This window comes from Nansenia antarctica (genome assembly GCF_963989245.1).
Source record: "Nansenia antarctica genome assembly, chromosome: 17".
Classification (NCBI taxonomy): domain Eukaryota; kingdom Metazoa; phylum Chordata; class Actinopteri; order Argentiniformes; family Microstomatidae; genus Nansenia; species Nansenia antarctica.
Genome location: NC_137687.1, coordinates 12,476,990 through 12,492,809, shown reverse-complemented (window position 1 = coordinate 12,492,809; position 15,820 = coordinate 12,476,990). Strand labels below are relative to the sequence as shown.

At 41.9% G+C, this 15,820-nt stretch overlaps 2 protein-coding genes across 3 annotated transcripts in view; one reads left to right on the top strand and one right to left on the bottom strand.

Annotated features, from left to right (window-relative positions):
* LOC308172384 (trans-2,3-enoyl-CoA reductase-like) overlaps window positions 1-11,090 on the top strand; it is a gene marked incomplete at both ends in the record, with an annotated part of 32,705 nt that extends 21,615 nt beyond the window's left edge. The window contains 4 exons of the mRNA XM_080547296.1: window positions 4,086-4,158; window positions 10,150-10,235; window positions 10,343-10,388; window positions 10,960-11,090. Of these exons, the coding sequence (XP_080403422.1) occupies window positions 4,086-4,158; window positions 10,150-10,235; window positions 10,343-10,388; window positions 10,960-11,090 (336 nt within the window). The remainder of the gene's footprint in view (window positions 1-4,085; window positions 4,159-10,149; window positions 10,236-10,342; window positions 10,389-10,959) is intronic.
* Window positions 11,091-11,914: 824 nt separating this feature from the next.
* LOC308172700 (phospholipid-transporting ATPase ABCA1) overlaps window positions 11,915-15,820 on the bottom strand; it is a 172,311-nt gene continuing 168,405 nt past the window's right edge. For both annotated transcript variants that reach the window (XM_080547635.1, XM_080547636.1), the window contains 2 exons: window positions 14,725-14,968; window positions 11,915-13,268 (listed from right to left, as the gene is read on the bottom strand). In XM_080547635.1, the coding sequence (XP_080403761.1) occupies window positions 13,143-13,268; window positions 14,725-14,968 (370 nt within the window). In that variant the 3' untranslated portion in view covers window positions 11,915-13,142. The remainder of the gene's footprint in view (window positions 13,269-14,724; window positions 14,969-15,820) is intronic.

The window sequence follows — 15,820 nt, the reverse complement described above, 5'->3', positions numbered from 1 at the left end:
GAGGGAGTAGAGAGAGGAGAGAGTAGAGAGAGGAGGGAGTAGAGAGAGGAGGGAGTAGAGAGAGGAGAGAGAGGAGGGAGTAGAGAGAGGAGAGAGAGGAGAGAGTAGAGAGAGGAGGGAGTAGAGAGAGGAGGGAGTAGAGAGAGGAGGGAGTAGAGAGAGGAGGGAGTAGAGAGAGGAGAGAGGAGAGAGAGGAGGGAGTAGAGAGAGGAGAGAGAGGAGGGAGTAGAGAGAGGAGGGAGTAGAGAGAGGAGAGAGGAGAGAGAGGAGGGAGTAGAGAGAGGAGGGAGTAGAGAGAGGAGGGAGTAGAGAGAGGAGGGAGTAGAGAGAGGAGGGAGTAGAGAGAGGAGGGAGTAGAGAGAGGAGAGAGTAGAGAGAGGAGGGAGTAGAGAGAGGAGGGAGTAGAGAGAGGAGGGAGTAGAGAGAGGAGGGAGTAGAGAGAGGAGGGAGTAGAGAGAGGAGGGAGTAGAGAGAGGAGAGAGTAGAGAGAGGAGGGAGTAGAGAGAGGAGGGAGTAGAGAGAGGAGGGAGTAGAGAGAGGAGGGAGTAGAGAGAGGAGGGAGTAGAGAGAGGAGAGAGTAGAGAGAGGAGAGAGTAGAGAGAGGAGAGAGTAGAGAGAGGAGAGAGTAGAGAGAGGAGGGAGTAGAGAGAGTAGAGAGAGGAGAGAGTAGAGAGAGGAGAGAGTAGAGAGAGGAGGGAGTAGAGAGAGGAGAGAGTAGAGAGAGGAGGGAGTAGAGAGAGGAGGGAGTAGAGAGAGGAGGGAGTAGAGAGAGGAGGGAGTAGAGAGAGGAGGGAGTAGAGAGAGGAGAGAGTAGAGAGAGGAGAGAGTAGAGAGAGGAGAGAGTAGAGAGAGGAGAGAGTAGAGAGAGGAGAGAGTAGAGAGAGGAGAGAGTAGAGAGAGGAGGGAGTAGAGAGAGGAGGGAGTAGAGAGAGGAGAGAGGAGAGAGAGGAGGGAGTAGAGAGAGGAGGGAGTAGAGAGAGGAGGGAGTAGAGAGAGGAGGGAGTAGAGAGAGGAGAGAGTAGAGAGAGGAGGGAGTAGAGAGAGGAGAGAGTAGAGAGAGGAGGGAGTAGATAGAGGAGAGAGGAGAGAGAGGAGAGAGTAGAGAGAGGAGGGAGTAGATAGAGGAGAGAGGAGAGAGTAGAGAGAGGAGGGAGTAGATAGAGGAGAGAGGAGAGAGTAGAGAGAGGAGGGAGTAGAGAGAGGAGAGAGTAGAGAGAGGAGGGAGTAGAGAGAGGAGGGAGTAGAGAGCACTAGCGTATGTCCAGATGAAAAAAAGAAAAATCTGAAAACATACAAGAATCACACCAGAATTATATATACAGTGGGGTGCAAATATTTGGGCACCCCTAGTCAAAATGCCTTTTACAATTAATATCTAAGTGAAAAGAAGCAAATCTTACTTCTAAATGGTACAAAGTTAAACATGACACATTTCATTACATTTTAAAGCAAGATAAATTTTTATTTCTAACTTTTTACAGTTTCAAAATAATAAAACAAGGAAAAAGGCCTTGTGCAAAAGTTTGGGAACCCTGTCAGCTAGTACTTTGTAACACCTCCTCGGCCAACTATAACAGCTTGCAAACGCTTCCTGTAGCCAGCTAAGAGTCTTTCAATTCTTTTTTCCCCATTCTTCCTGGCAGAACACCTCTAGCTCAGAAATATCCTTCGGCCTTCTTGCATGCTTGGCATGTTTGAGATCTCTGGGGACTGTGATGGCCATTCCAAAACCTTCATCCGTCTTTTCTTGGAGGTACTTCATGGTTGATTTTGAGGTATGCTTCGGGTCATTGTCTTGCTGGAATACCCAACTTCTCTTCAACTTCAATTTCTGGACTGACCTTCGAAAATTAGCCTCTAGAATATCTTGATATTTGGTGGAATCCATTCTTCCTTCCACCCGCACAATATTGCCTGTGCCCCCAGCTGCTACACAACCCCAAAGCGTAATGGATCCACCTCCATGCTTAACAGTTGACAATGTGTTCTTCTCTACACAGGCTTCTCCCTTTCTTCTCCAAACATACCTTCTTTGATTAAGGCCAAAAAGTTACATTTTGGTTTTGTCAGTCCAAAGCACATTGTTCCAATAGGCTTCAGTTTTCTCAAGGTTTTCTTTTGCATACTTCAAATGCTTAATTTTGTGTTGAGGTCGTAGGAAAGGCTTCTTTCTGGCAACTCTGCCATGTAGGTCTTTGTTGTTCAAGGTACGCTGTATTGTTGTCCTGTGAACAACTAGACCGGTGTCTGCTACTCTTTTTTGCAGCTCTTTTGCAGTGACGTGTGGGTTCTTTTGAACATTTCTCACCAGATCTCGGGCTATTCTATCTTTTTCTTGGTCTTCCAGATCTTACCTTGACCTTAGTAAACATCTTCTCAAAAGGTAACAAAGAATAATCCAAAAGGGTTCCCAAACGTTTGCACAGGGCCCTTTTTCCTTTTTTTGTTTTTATCATTTAAAAACTCATAACAATAAAAATAAAAATAAACCTTGCTTTAAAATGTGCAGAAACGTGTCATGTTTAACTTTGGAGCAATGGAAGCTCCCTACACTGCAAAAATCAGCTCTCAAAAACAAGAAAAAAAAGCAATAAAATGAGGGAATATTACTTAAAATAAGCACAATTATCTGCTGAAGGGACAAGAAAACTTGCCAAAATGTTCTTAAAACAAGTAATATATATCTTTAAATTAGTGTAGTCTGACAAAAAAAACAAGCATACAGTATATCGCCTTGGTTTAAGATATTTAATCTTACTTTTTGCAGTGTACCTCCACCACATCCACACACTCACAGGCCAGAGAGACAGAGAGACCCTGGTTACCGTGGGCAACCGTCACGCTCACTGGGATGTCCATTTGCATGGGCTATAATTTGATTGTTTGTTTTGCCAAGACCGTGAGTTGTGCCGAGAGACTAGAGACAGTAGAGCTAACGACTGTGAGTCCCCAAAGTATCCTCCTGAGTTCTGATAAGTGCCAAAAGGCCACATTAAAATTTTAAAGCTACATGAAAAAAACAAAAATACTTTCCCCCCACACTGGGTATGACACAGACTAAAGAAAGGAATTGTGAGACATTGTTTGCCACTAAACAATAAAGTACCCAATAAAGATTGTTATGCTTGTTTCATGTGGGGGATTTAACTTTATGGAAATGAGCGTTGTTGTTACAGAGCAGTCATCATTGTTGCAAAAACATATGCATTGAGTGAATTAAAATCAAGGTGTTAAGAAACAACATATCCACATTCATTTACGAGGTTCAAGATTGGACACATAAGTCATGGTTATTGTATATTGGTTGAACAATGTTGTTCATTTCAACAATAATTTCTGGTCTGAGAACACAGAATTTGTGTTGGAAATTGTCTTATGAAAGTATACTGTACATCTCTTGACATTTTCTCAAAGTTGACACACTGCAGGTTAGATGTTCCAACAGTGTTATCTAAGCGAACGTCTGTTGAGTTCACACAGCTGCTCTAGAATCTTGAAGGTCAGTAATTTTTGTGTCCTCTCATGTTTATTTTTTTTCCCTTGATGCAGCACAAAATATGACGGTAAACATATGCATCTCCTTTCTTTTTTTGCCGACTACCCTTATCTGTGAGTGTGCAAGGTGCTGATACGGTTGGTTTGCAGGCTACTGTACCAGATTCACAGGAATGAACCTGGCTTTAGAGAGGACCTGTGCTTATCCTGCTTTCTATGCAGAACGACGGGAAGGTTGACGAGGTAAAAATGTGTCTAAAAATCCTCATTGCATGTGGGAGAGAGAATTTTTGGGGCTCTTTTAGCGACAGGCTTGTGCTGTCTCTTCACAAGGAGCCCAAGGACCAAAGGGAAGCGCATTGGCTTCATGTACCGTCCCGCATCACTCAATCAAAAAGGAAGCGTGGGTGAATGATCCCGTACTCAAGCAAGCTATGCAGATTGGTACGCCGACACAGGGCTGATGTGTGAGGTGCTTTAATAGGCCCTTTCCTCCCATTTTTATTCCAGCTCAGGGGAGAGGAGAGGAAAAACAGCACTGAGAATATCAATTTAATTAAAAACGAACTACCTCTCTTCCTCCTTCGTAGGGCTGTGCCTTTTACTGGGGCTTCACGTCCTGGCTCGGGTATTACATCAACCACCCTCTGTACACCCCGCCATGTGAGTAAAAAGTGGCGAGCTCGCCAATTTGCTCTGCCTTTGTTTTTTCGAAAACTGCAGCACAGTATCCTGTATCCCTCTGTATTGCATTACCATATCAGTGCCATGAGTGCAGTTTCAAACATCTGCTCTGGGCCCAGCAAACAAGCCCGGGGCTTACCGTCAGACCACGCGGCTCCGTCAAAGTGAATAATGAGAGGGTCTCCGTGGCAACGCCTCCGCTGGGCCAGGGAGGTGATGTGCCAGGGGCAAGGCATGCTGGGAGTGGGGTGTGGGCCGCGGCAGCTTACGCTCGCAACAGTCTCAGCAAGCTTCTCTCATCTGCCGAGTCGGCTTGGAACCCTCCGACAGGTGTAGTTGTCTGCGAACGGGGGGAGCGGAGACCCTTTGCGATGATCTTTGTCGAATCAACACTGAGAAAGGAGTGGCGTGCCTGCCCACACGAAACAGATTGGAAAGCACTGGGAGACAAGAGAGGAGAGAACCCCCCCAAAAAAGACACAGCTCGACAAGAGACTGCCTGAGTATTGATGTCACCGTCAGTTTCTCTTTCCCCTCCCTCAGTTCTTCCCTCTTTCCCACCTTATTAGAAAAACTCTCTCCTCCAAACCAATCTTTTCCTCCACCCCATTAGACGATGGAGTTTTGAAGTTGCGAGTGGCAGCCGATGCTCGTTATTTTGCCCCCATTGTCAGCAAGATCATCTTTCGAGAAAAAGCACCTCTTTCTAAACCAAATGATTATGCAAGGTCACGAGGATTGTTGCCACTTCTAGGCTTGCTTTAATGGGCGACACAGAGAAACAAACGGAATCCGATATAAAAGGGAGAGAATCGTGAGGGGAGAAACAGGGAGATCTCAGATGAATTAAAAGAGAAAAGAAGAGATTTGGAGTTAAAATAATTGTATCCTGCAAAGTAACCTATAGCCGTTGCAGTTTCAATTTCCTTCAATCCTTTCCTATCTCTCACAGAAATGATCTTGGCTACCACATTACTGAATTTAAGTGTATTTTTAGTCCGGTTTACGTTTTTTGGGGGGATCTTTTAAACGTTGAACTCAGAAAATATTAACATCAATCGAACGATGACACTTCTACACAAACAAGCTTACATGAAAAGCATCTTGGGTATCATGTCCCAGATACTGTACGCTCATTTCACACATCAAACAAGCCTCAATCTAATTGAGTGACTTCCTGGAAAAGTATGAATAAATTAAGTGTTTAATCATCTGGAATATCATCATCATCTCTCCCTTGTTTGGCGTACATTCTCCTCTAGAAAGCATTAGAGATTTCATACGGTCTATGAGATTGACAGAGGGAATCAGGCACCCTCTGAAAGGAATGGACAATTATAGTCAGTAAAATGACAAATAATTGGTGAGAAACAAAAACAATACATTGACGTTTAAATAGTGTTTAGTTTGGTGTAAGAGAACAACTTCATCTGCCAAAATGTATTCATTAATTGGTCAATTGATTATCTAATGTGTGTGTGTGTGTGTGTGTGTGTGTGTGTGTGTGTGTGTGTGTGTGTGTGTGTGTGTGTGTGTGTGTGTGTGTGTGTGTGTGTGTGTGTGTGTGCATTGTAGATTATTCAAACAAACAGGTGATTCCATCCATGGTTTGTTTTTTGGTAAGTTGTTGCATCTTTCGTGCCTTTTTTGTAATTAACTACAGTAAATAGTCCAATTAGTAAGAATTGTTAGTATTTATAAAACACATTGTTCCTTTTCTAACACAATAATTACCACAAATCTGGTGGCCGTCGCTGTGATGCTAATGGAGGAGGAAGGAGAAGTGCTATGACAAACCACAGTTAAACACGGATGTCCTTTTCTTTCGATTGTTCACTGCTTTAACACATGATATAAGGTCTACCATAGCAACAGCGTTGTCATTAGGCCCATAGATAAGTCTAACTAAGCAGAAGGGACATTTGAGAGACAGTTCTAAAAGCAGTGGCATAAATAATTGAGAGAGGCAGTAGTTGTTAAAACAGCCGTTTTAGCAGCTGTGGAGACATTTAATGTCTCTCCACAAAGCCAAGAAATGCTCTAAACTCCATCCTGATCCTTTCACTGGTTGACAGCTTTTATACTTCAGTTACTAGTTATGTTCTAACAACATTTACTACAACTAGCAAGAGACCAGGCCTACTGGATGTATGAGGGTTTACCTTATTAGACAAAAACTCCCATTAAACAATGACATGCATTCATATTTACTTCATATTTACTTCAGCATTTGGGATCAAAGAGGAAATAAGAATGAATAAAAACAAATCCAGGGACATCAACAATAATGTACAGTGAAAATAATATCCATGGGGTATAGTCATACAAGATGAAGTAGTCGATTCTGCTTTCGATTAGACCCGTCCTCTGTGCAGACGAACGTGACACCATTCCGCTTCCATCACTATTGGAATAATCCTCTCACCTTTCTCATTAAAATTATGATAATCCCTTCCCGAATTGTTCAGCAAAGAAAATTCTCTTTTGTATGAGTTGAGAGGAGCGCGAGGGAAGAGGTGAAGTAATGAATTTGGACGGAAACTAATCTGAGTGACTGGTAAGGTGACTTAAAGCATAATAAATTATTAAAATGTACATAATCACTCAGTGCACGGGCACATCACGCCGTGAATGTGAGCCCACAGAGGACACCCACATCCTTCAATAAAGCGAAGCAGCGTGGCTGTTTCAGCTAACTACCCGGCATGCAGCACAAAAAAGTCCCTCCAACATTGTGGAGGCAAGGCGACGCTCCAGCCCTGCAGGAGATTCTAAATGAACTCAAATCAAAAGGAAAACTGGGGCCCACATGGGGAGCTTAAACCATCATCAGTCCAACAGTGTGAAGTCAAATCTCCCCTTGGAAATGGGGGGTGCAGATTTTTCATTAGCGGCGTCAGAAACACAACGTAACTTGAATAGACTTTGAACTTTCCTCAAAATGCAGAAAAAGCTTAACATTGTCACCACGAGTATATTTAAGCAATATCACACGAGAGGGAGTGCTGTTATACTGAATATCAGCACGGCTGTGATTCGGTCGTAGGTACGAGGTCACAGGCCTCGAGTAGGAAGATAATCACAGCCGTGCTGATATTCATTATAACAGCACAACAGTTCTACAAGCGCCATTTATTTGTTAACAGTAAAAAGAAACATCGTCTAAACAGATTATGATTTGTTTGTTTATGTAATCATTTATTTGGCTCCGCCAACACATATTTCCTACTTTGTCTCATGTTTACATTTATCTGTACGTTTCCATTTATTGTGCAACCACTGAAATAAGAGTCTGTTGACAGTCGCTTTGGTGGCATGTGTGATTCCGACGAGTTAACAGACAGTACGTTGCTCCATCATGTAGCCTAGCCTAATTAACTGTCATTGAATAGAACACCGGTGCGGCGGAGGGATACATATAGTTCAAAGTCCCAGTGCTGTTATACTCTATAATCAGCACTCATGGAATGGCTCTTGTCCAATCAAAATGACTTGGTTGGAACTAGCTGTTGTATAACTATCTTCATTTCTACCTTCACGAGAGACCGGGGGGGGGGGGGGTCATGATTAAGCTGGACCCGTGTCACAGTAGCGTGAGGCAGGAGAAGAGGTACATCCGTGTGCCCAGCAGGGGCTCAGTGTGAACTTCACAGGGGTCATAAGACACATGGCTAAGATGCTTGGGATTTCTCATTAATATTGAATGTGGGGATGTGTGAGGTGTCAAAGACGAAGACATGCCACTGTTCCAGCCGAGGAACAAACGAGAGAGCCGTGCTGGGGGGGCCTGAAACGATCATCTCAACATTTTCTGTTTCAGATCAATCATGTGTCTCATTGTGAATCATCTATTCTTGAATAAAATTGCTTTTGTTTATCTCGCTCGCCCACCCTGGCGTATTTCACAGCGAGATATTCGGGAATATCTTCAAACGGCAATGCCTCTCTAAGAGCTTTACCAATCTGCTCCTCCTGCACAGTGCATTCTAAAGATAGATCCATCTATTTGAGACGGGCGAAAACAGCATCGGTATGTCCCAATCACAGACGATTTATCCGATTAAAACAATGACCCTCCAAGGAAGACTAATAGGCTCAGAATAACAGTTAGCAGCAGATACATAGCCCTGTCTGCCCACACTGCCCAGACCTCAACTCCATCTTCATCCACCCCCGAAATCAGACCATATGGAATAGCAAAATCCTAACTATGTCACTGAACTATGCAGAATTATTACGCAACCGTATTGAAGAGCTCTCAAAGGATAAACCACATTAAAAAAGAAAAAAAAAGTAATCATCTAGGCAGTCAGGCCTGGGTCTGCTCTGAACACATAGTACTTTCCCTACTGAAAATCCCACGAAGACATCACCCTCTGAACATTTTAGTTGATTACTAGATGCTGAAATTAATTAAGTGGCAGTTTGAAGAAACCATTAGACGTGTTCTATTCTTGTTAAGAGGGCAGTGGATTGCTCATGTATTGCTCATGCACCTTTTAGTTCCTCTCATTGATTAAGCCATGACAAACATTGATGAAAGACAAGCCTGGTTCTAATCATTGTTCCTTTCAACAGATTTGTGAGCTGGGCAACCTATGCATCAATATCACAATGGCCCGACATAAACAGACAGGTCTGTGACCCATGACAATAACATCTACCTACTAATCAAGGGCCAGCCATAGCAGATGTAAGGGGAACATATCACATCTTAACACTAGAACAGCCAGTGAGTAAAGAAAAATGTTATATCTTTGCACTCAATCAAATTTCAGGACCCTCCTTTCATGACTTTTCCTAGATATGTGTGTTCGACTACCCAGTATCCTTACACTTTCAGGATAAGCTAATATAAATATATTTTGCCTGTTTTTCTGTGTAGGAAGCGGCCCACTAGTAGTCGTTGTGTGTAAATAGCAGCTTGAGCATTGTAACCCCCGAGGTGGGTCTTTTAATAGGCAAAAAAGGCATGGCTGTTCTAGTGTTAAGTCTGGAGATATACTGTACACTACAGTACTGAGTAGTGCACCTCTTCATCCATGCTCTTGGGCATTTGGCCAGGTCAGTCTATTTTAATCAGCCTAGTATGAGCAAAGGTCTGCGACCTGTTGAACATCAGGATCCACAGTTCAAGAGCCACAATTAGAGTGAAAGGGAGATGATTTAATTTTTTTTATATAATATGTATTTTCAAAGGCAGAACATATCTTACTTTTAAATGGCATATGATCTATTATACAACGGATAGATCATATGCCATTGTTTCTATTGGTCAGTTTGCGTTCCAGCCGTGCCGATATCCATGATATACGCACGGCTAAATGGAATGTTGACACATCTTTTCATATTACTCCACGTTTGTATATATTACCGTTATCGAAGTTACATTCTTACTGTTGCTTAGCAACGATAAACTGATAACTGTTCAGCGGATTAATACACTTACAATAAAACATAGTTCCATTAAAATACATTAATTAAAAGTTTGTCTTGTCTTTCTTTTGTGAACTATTGATAGATAAATGTGGTAACCGTTGTAAAAAAGCATTATGGAACTCGAAGCCGTGGTATATCGTGGATATTGGCACAGCTAGCTAATATCCACGATAGATCACGGCTTCTCGTTCCATAACGCTTAAATAGTAAATTACTGAAGGGACTTTATTATCAAAACCCACCTCTTCAAGCTGGCCTTCACCTGTTAACCCTCTCCCCCTCCCCTTCCCATGTGTCCCCAGCACTACCTTAATTAGGCCCCTATACTATCTTTCTCTATTTATTTCTTGTTTCTTTTTATTATTACTACTCGATCTTTTCAGTTTGTAAAGCGTTTTTGAGTGTCTAGAAAAGCGCTGTATAAGTCTAATGTATTATTATTATTATTTATAAGGAATGGTCTATTGTAACAATGCACTCGGAATGTACTGTAACTGTTGTCTCTGTGGTCCTGTGTGGCTTTATCCACAGGTAATGCAGTAACACATCCTGGACCCACCTACAACCCCTTCACTTGGTTATTCAAGCTGGTCCATTGTCCACAGTACACTTATGAGGTATACAGTATATATATAAAAAAATTAAAAAATTAAAAAAAGATCAAATCGTCTATTTACCCTGTACATTTGATAATGATGATTCTAAGTATTCCCCCCCCATTTAGATTGGGGCATGGCTGAGCTTATCCATCATGACACAAACTGTTCCAGGTAAGACAACTGCAATGCATCAACACAAAACACTTCCCCATAATCAACCGAGCTCCACTCAAGCAATTAACAGTAAACATCTAAATGTGTCACATGCGTTACATTCACAACTTGTATTCCAAGTTACTAATTAATTAATTAATTGTAGAATCCTGTCCTATTTCATATTGATGTTGTGTTGAATGTGTGTTATGAGGAAAGGACAAAGGCTACCCATCTGATACTATTAACGCTAGAACAGCCATGGGTGGGGTTATTTGACCCTGTGAGTAAAAAATGGTTTATATCTTTGCACTCGATCAAATTTCAGGCCCCTCCTTTCGTGACATTTCCTAGATATGAGCGTTCTACCACCCAGTATCCTTACATTTCCAAAGTCACACCAGGATAAGCTAGTATAAAGCTATTTTGCAGTTTTTCTGTGTAGGTAGGAGGCAGGCTAATTTACAAGCGGCCAACTAGTGGTCGTTGTGTGTAAATAGCAGCTTAGCATTGTAAAGATGCGAGGCGGCTCTTATAGTCTGTAAAAAGGCACGGCTGTTCTAGTGTTAAGAATACATGTTCCTCCTAGTTGCAGTGTTTGCGGCATTGGTATCCATCCAGATGTTGCTATGGGCCAAGAAGAGGCATGGAAAATACCTCAGGCAGAAGAAGATCAGCAGGAGCTTCTGGCAGACAGCAGTCATCCCCTTCCTCGTCTGACAACCAGGACGCGGGGTCAGAGGTCAACACACAGTCGAGGGCAGCGGAATAAGCAATGGGCAGGGATTTAAGCTGCATGTATACTGTATGTGCCAAAACAATACACACTGGAGAGAGGAGAGGGCATGCATTTGTGATGGAGAGAGGGAACAATGGGGGCAGGGGTGAGGCTTCAGGGGTGTGGGGTGAAATAGTCAAAAGAAAAGCTTTTGGGTAGGATGGAAAGGGCTGACAGTAACATCTCAAAAACAACACTGTCAAAATGGATATAGTTTATGCATAGTTTTTCTGACCGTTTAACGGATACATGTGTTGCTCCTATACATACTGGATGTACAGTATAATTGATAATTGACAAAAGTAAGGTTTTGAAAAGAATAACTGATGACTGATTTTTGTTTGTTGCTGTATATGAATGCCTGGGGGAAAAAAGTAGAACTGTCAAATTGCTCCCAGGGGAAAGATTGGCGAAGAAAGTGACACATCTTGTCTGTTTAATATGGCAGACCAGGCGGAATAGTCTACTGTGCTGTAAACAATGACTCACCGTTGCATATGCAATTTGAGTTCCATGTTCAAGATGAAGTGCTGCACGCGTGAGTGACACAAGAAAGATGGGTTACAATTGAAAGCTCTTTAAAGAACGACAGAGAGAGAGAGAGAGGTTTGAAAAAAAAGAATGGTGCACACGTATGTAGCTGGCAATAATGAGGAGATGAAAGAGACTGCACATACTATGACTTTTAAAAACAGAGCTCTTTGAATCACAGAGCAACGAAAGAGGTGGTAAAAAAGTTAACTACAAGTCTTATGACAATTTGTGCAAATGTTTAATCATCTGTCTGGGCATAAAAAGCAATATTCATGACAAATAGGAGTCATTATATTTTGGCAATTAACAAGAGAGTTATGCAGGGACATGGCATACAAATTACGTCTGGCTCTCAAAGTAAACCATATTGACCGTGAGTGGCAAACCGAGGTATTGTTTGCATTAGGAAGAAAGTGCTTACATGTCAGGTGAGGTAATCATATAGGGACTGGCCAAAGTGCTTAGAGGGTTTCACGGTTCTTAAAAAGGCACTTTCTCTCAATATATTTGTAGTATATGCAGAGCTCTAAGAGTATTGTAAACATAAACAATCCAAATGCAAATATATCTCTCCACCTTACAGCTGTACATAAAGTTCCTGAGTGAGACAATGTATCGAAAGCACATTTTATCTTGGAAATATACACTTACGGCTTGCATCCCTGTACTGCACACATGGCATATTTTGCAAAGCGGGAATGCTATTCTAATTTAAGAATGAGGCAGGATAAAATGAAAGTATCAGTTGTCCTGGAAGATCACAAAGATATCATATCAGTGCCCTAATGTCATTGAATCATTACATTGTTCCAGTCATGTTTGGTTAGTAAATCAGTCAAGACGGTAATGCAAAAAATTAAACAACGATAGCAAGCAATCAACTTATTGCAGTGTGTTATGAATGAGTTGAGGGAGCATCATGTGTTGACCTTAATTAAAAAGGTTTAGTAGTCCTGTCTCATTTGGCAAACATACACTCTGGGGAAATTAAGTTACCTTCTGGAGAATTGTGTAGAAGCATGCTGTCAGAACATAGTTACAGTAGTTCGGGTTTGTTGAACTTACTTCACTAGGAGAATCCTAATTAATTTTTCCCTTTGGGATTTTTCAAACAGCTAATACAAGTGCTGTGTAACATGTAGGCCTAAGATTGATTGTATTTTTTCTTATTAATAAGATATTCATTCTTAATATTTCTTATAAATTAGCATTGATTTGTCTTCATGTTGACTATGTCTTGTAATTTCATTTAGAAATGTTCACGTTTTGACTTGCAAACATGCAAGAAACTTTAAACCTATATGTTAATAATAATAATTAATAATTCCACACCATAGGCTACAGTAAATGCATTGCACAACATACAATGATAGTATTATGACAGATGGGGCTGCTAATAGTTAATAAACGCAAATCTACAAGCTTGAAACTGCGGTATAGTCAGTATGCTGAAGGTGGTCTCAAACGGTCTCAGCTGCTGCCGATGTCTTCAAAGGCCCTAGTGGCATCTCATCGGACGTGTCCACTGGGTTGTGGTGGGCCTGAGAGTCCTCTTCATACTGGTGTCTCGCAAAGTTGACAAAGACCTGGGAATGAAGGAGGTATAAAGTATAAGGATATATATGTTACGGTACATGTGGGAATACGGTACATGTGGGAAAACTAGGGTTATGGTTAGGTGCTAGGGTGCTACGGTTAGGGTTAGGGTTAGGGTTAGGGTTAGACATGCCAGCATGTACCAAGTCGACGTAGCCCTAACCCTAGTTTTCCCACATGTACCGTATTCCCACATGTACCGTAACATATATATATATATATATATATATATATATAGGTCATTGTCTAAACATCAATTTGCAGGTCATATAAATAGGTAACAGTCAACAAAATCATAGAATTGAACTCAAATTATTATTGCATATGTATCAGTCACATTGGTCACACCTTCGGTCTGTTCTTCCCTATTGCATCTTAACAAATAACCTCGATGATGTGTCCTTTACGCCAACGATGATGTATCCTTGTCCGTTATGCAGGACTGCTATCTGCTATGCGGGATAAAACTACGAGTAAAAGGTTGGATTCATCAAGTAAAGTATCAACAAAGAAAGATAATTGTTTTGCCCGTTATAGTATGTCATTAAAGATATGAATGGACTTTATGTACACAAGAGGAAATGAACCGCCAGATTGTGTCACAAATCACTGGTGGGGAAAACGTCTTGTTCGTCCCGACAAATATTTGTTCATGTTTATCTGAGCGAATGAAAAGTAAAACAAGACTTTATAGGGGCAAATGTTTACTTTCCCCACCTAGTCCATTAGATGCTGCCTATGAAGTATATCTTTCTCAACAGTTACAGCCCATAAAGTAATGGGACACAATAAACGTAAACTTACAGTAGGTTTTGAGGCAGAGAACAAGTGCTGTTTTATGTGTTGTCGGGCTACCCAGACAGACATGACAGAGAATAATAAACATATACAAGCCTTCTCTCCTCCCATTCAGCACAGTTTGAATCTCCCAGTGGAATCAAATGCACCCTTTTAACTTAACGTCAAAGATAGAGCTCTGACTCTTTAAAAAAAAAATCAGTTTAGCGTGATACATTTCTACACGGCCCCCCTGGGGTCACATGGTAGAACAAAAATGATTTGATGTGTGAATCTGTTGCCTCGGTTTAGTAATTCGTTCCCTCGGTTTAGTAATTCGTTCCCTCGGTTTAGTAATTCGTTAGGGTTAGGGTTAGGGTTAGGCCCTACGAGCCAGAACGTTCGCAAGGATTCTAACCCTAACCCTAACCCTAATCCTTGCGATCGTTCTGGCTCGTAGGACCTAACCCTAACCCTAACCCTTTATAACATGTTTGCTCAGAAATTGGCGTACGCCTTCTTTTGTGCGTAGCCAACGTTTATAAACGAGGCCCCTGTACACAACAGCTTAACAACCTTATCAAGGGCATGATAAGAAGTGATTTAGTTAAATAGGTAATGCCGGTGGTAGTGTGAAGTGAAGAAGAGTCCTAGAGAGAGAGAGGATACCTGATCCAGAGTGGTCTGGGACACTGAGTAGTCCTCCACACCCAGCCTCTGTTGATTGGAAGCGAACTGGCTGAAGATGCTGGCGAGAGCGCCCTCGGTGTGCGGGAGGTGGTATTGCATGGTGTTGTGGTGCTTTTCCTTCAGTATGCTTCCAGGGAAGGTCTTCTGGACAAAGTGTTCTACAGAGTCCAGGGCAGGGGGGGAGCCACCGACTCTCACGATCACAGTGTAGCCATCACCGAACCTGCACACACACACAAGCAGTGAAATTCATGGACAAACACAGGAATGAACTCCCAAATACACACTATTGAGGTGGCCTAGTGTCAGCATAAGCATGGGTGAAGGGAGGGATGAAGCTGGGGAGCGAAGGAAGGGGATATAAATATCGAATATATCTAATATATTTCTTTCTTTTTCTCTGTTCTTTCACGCTCTCCTTCTCGCTACTTTTTTCTCCCGCCTGTTCGGCCACCTAAGACCAAAAGAGCCAAAGATTTTAAAGGTAGACTCTGTGATATGATGTCACACCCGTGAAAACAGAGCAACTGTGAGATAATGTGATGATGGCAGGGTGCACGCCCCAATCAAATTCAACTCTACACTCAGTTTTCTCTGGCAGTGTCTGGTGTGTTACTTGACAACTAAAATGACTGTATTTACACAATAACTTGCTATATTACTCTGTTACTTATATGAAAGTACTATATTACTGAATTGCTTTACTTTTCAAAACGCGTTACACCCAACACTGACCAAGCCCAACACCTATCCTCAAGCCAAGGTAATGTGCACACTGTCAAATGCAACGTTTGTCACATATGCTTTTATCTTCTTCCTGCCCTGTATGTGTTGGTGGCCTAGTTGGTGGCCTAGTGTCAGCCTAGTTGGTGGCCTAGTGTCAGCATAATATATATATATATATATATATATATATATATATATATATATATATATATATACAATAGAGAGAGAGTATATGATTGATCTTCATTTCCTGGGCTGTTCCCTGGCCCTTCGTTGCCCTGTTGTTTTTGCTCCCGGCATATTGCATGTGGCGAGTCAAGGAGCAGGTGTGTGACAAAGATGCAAGATC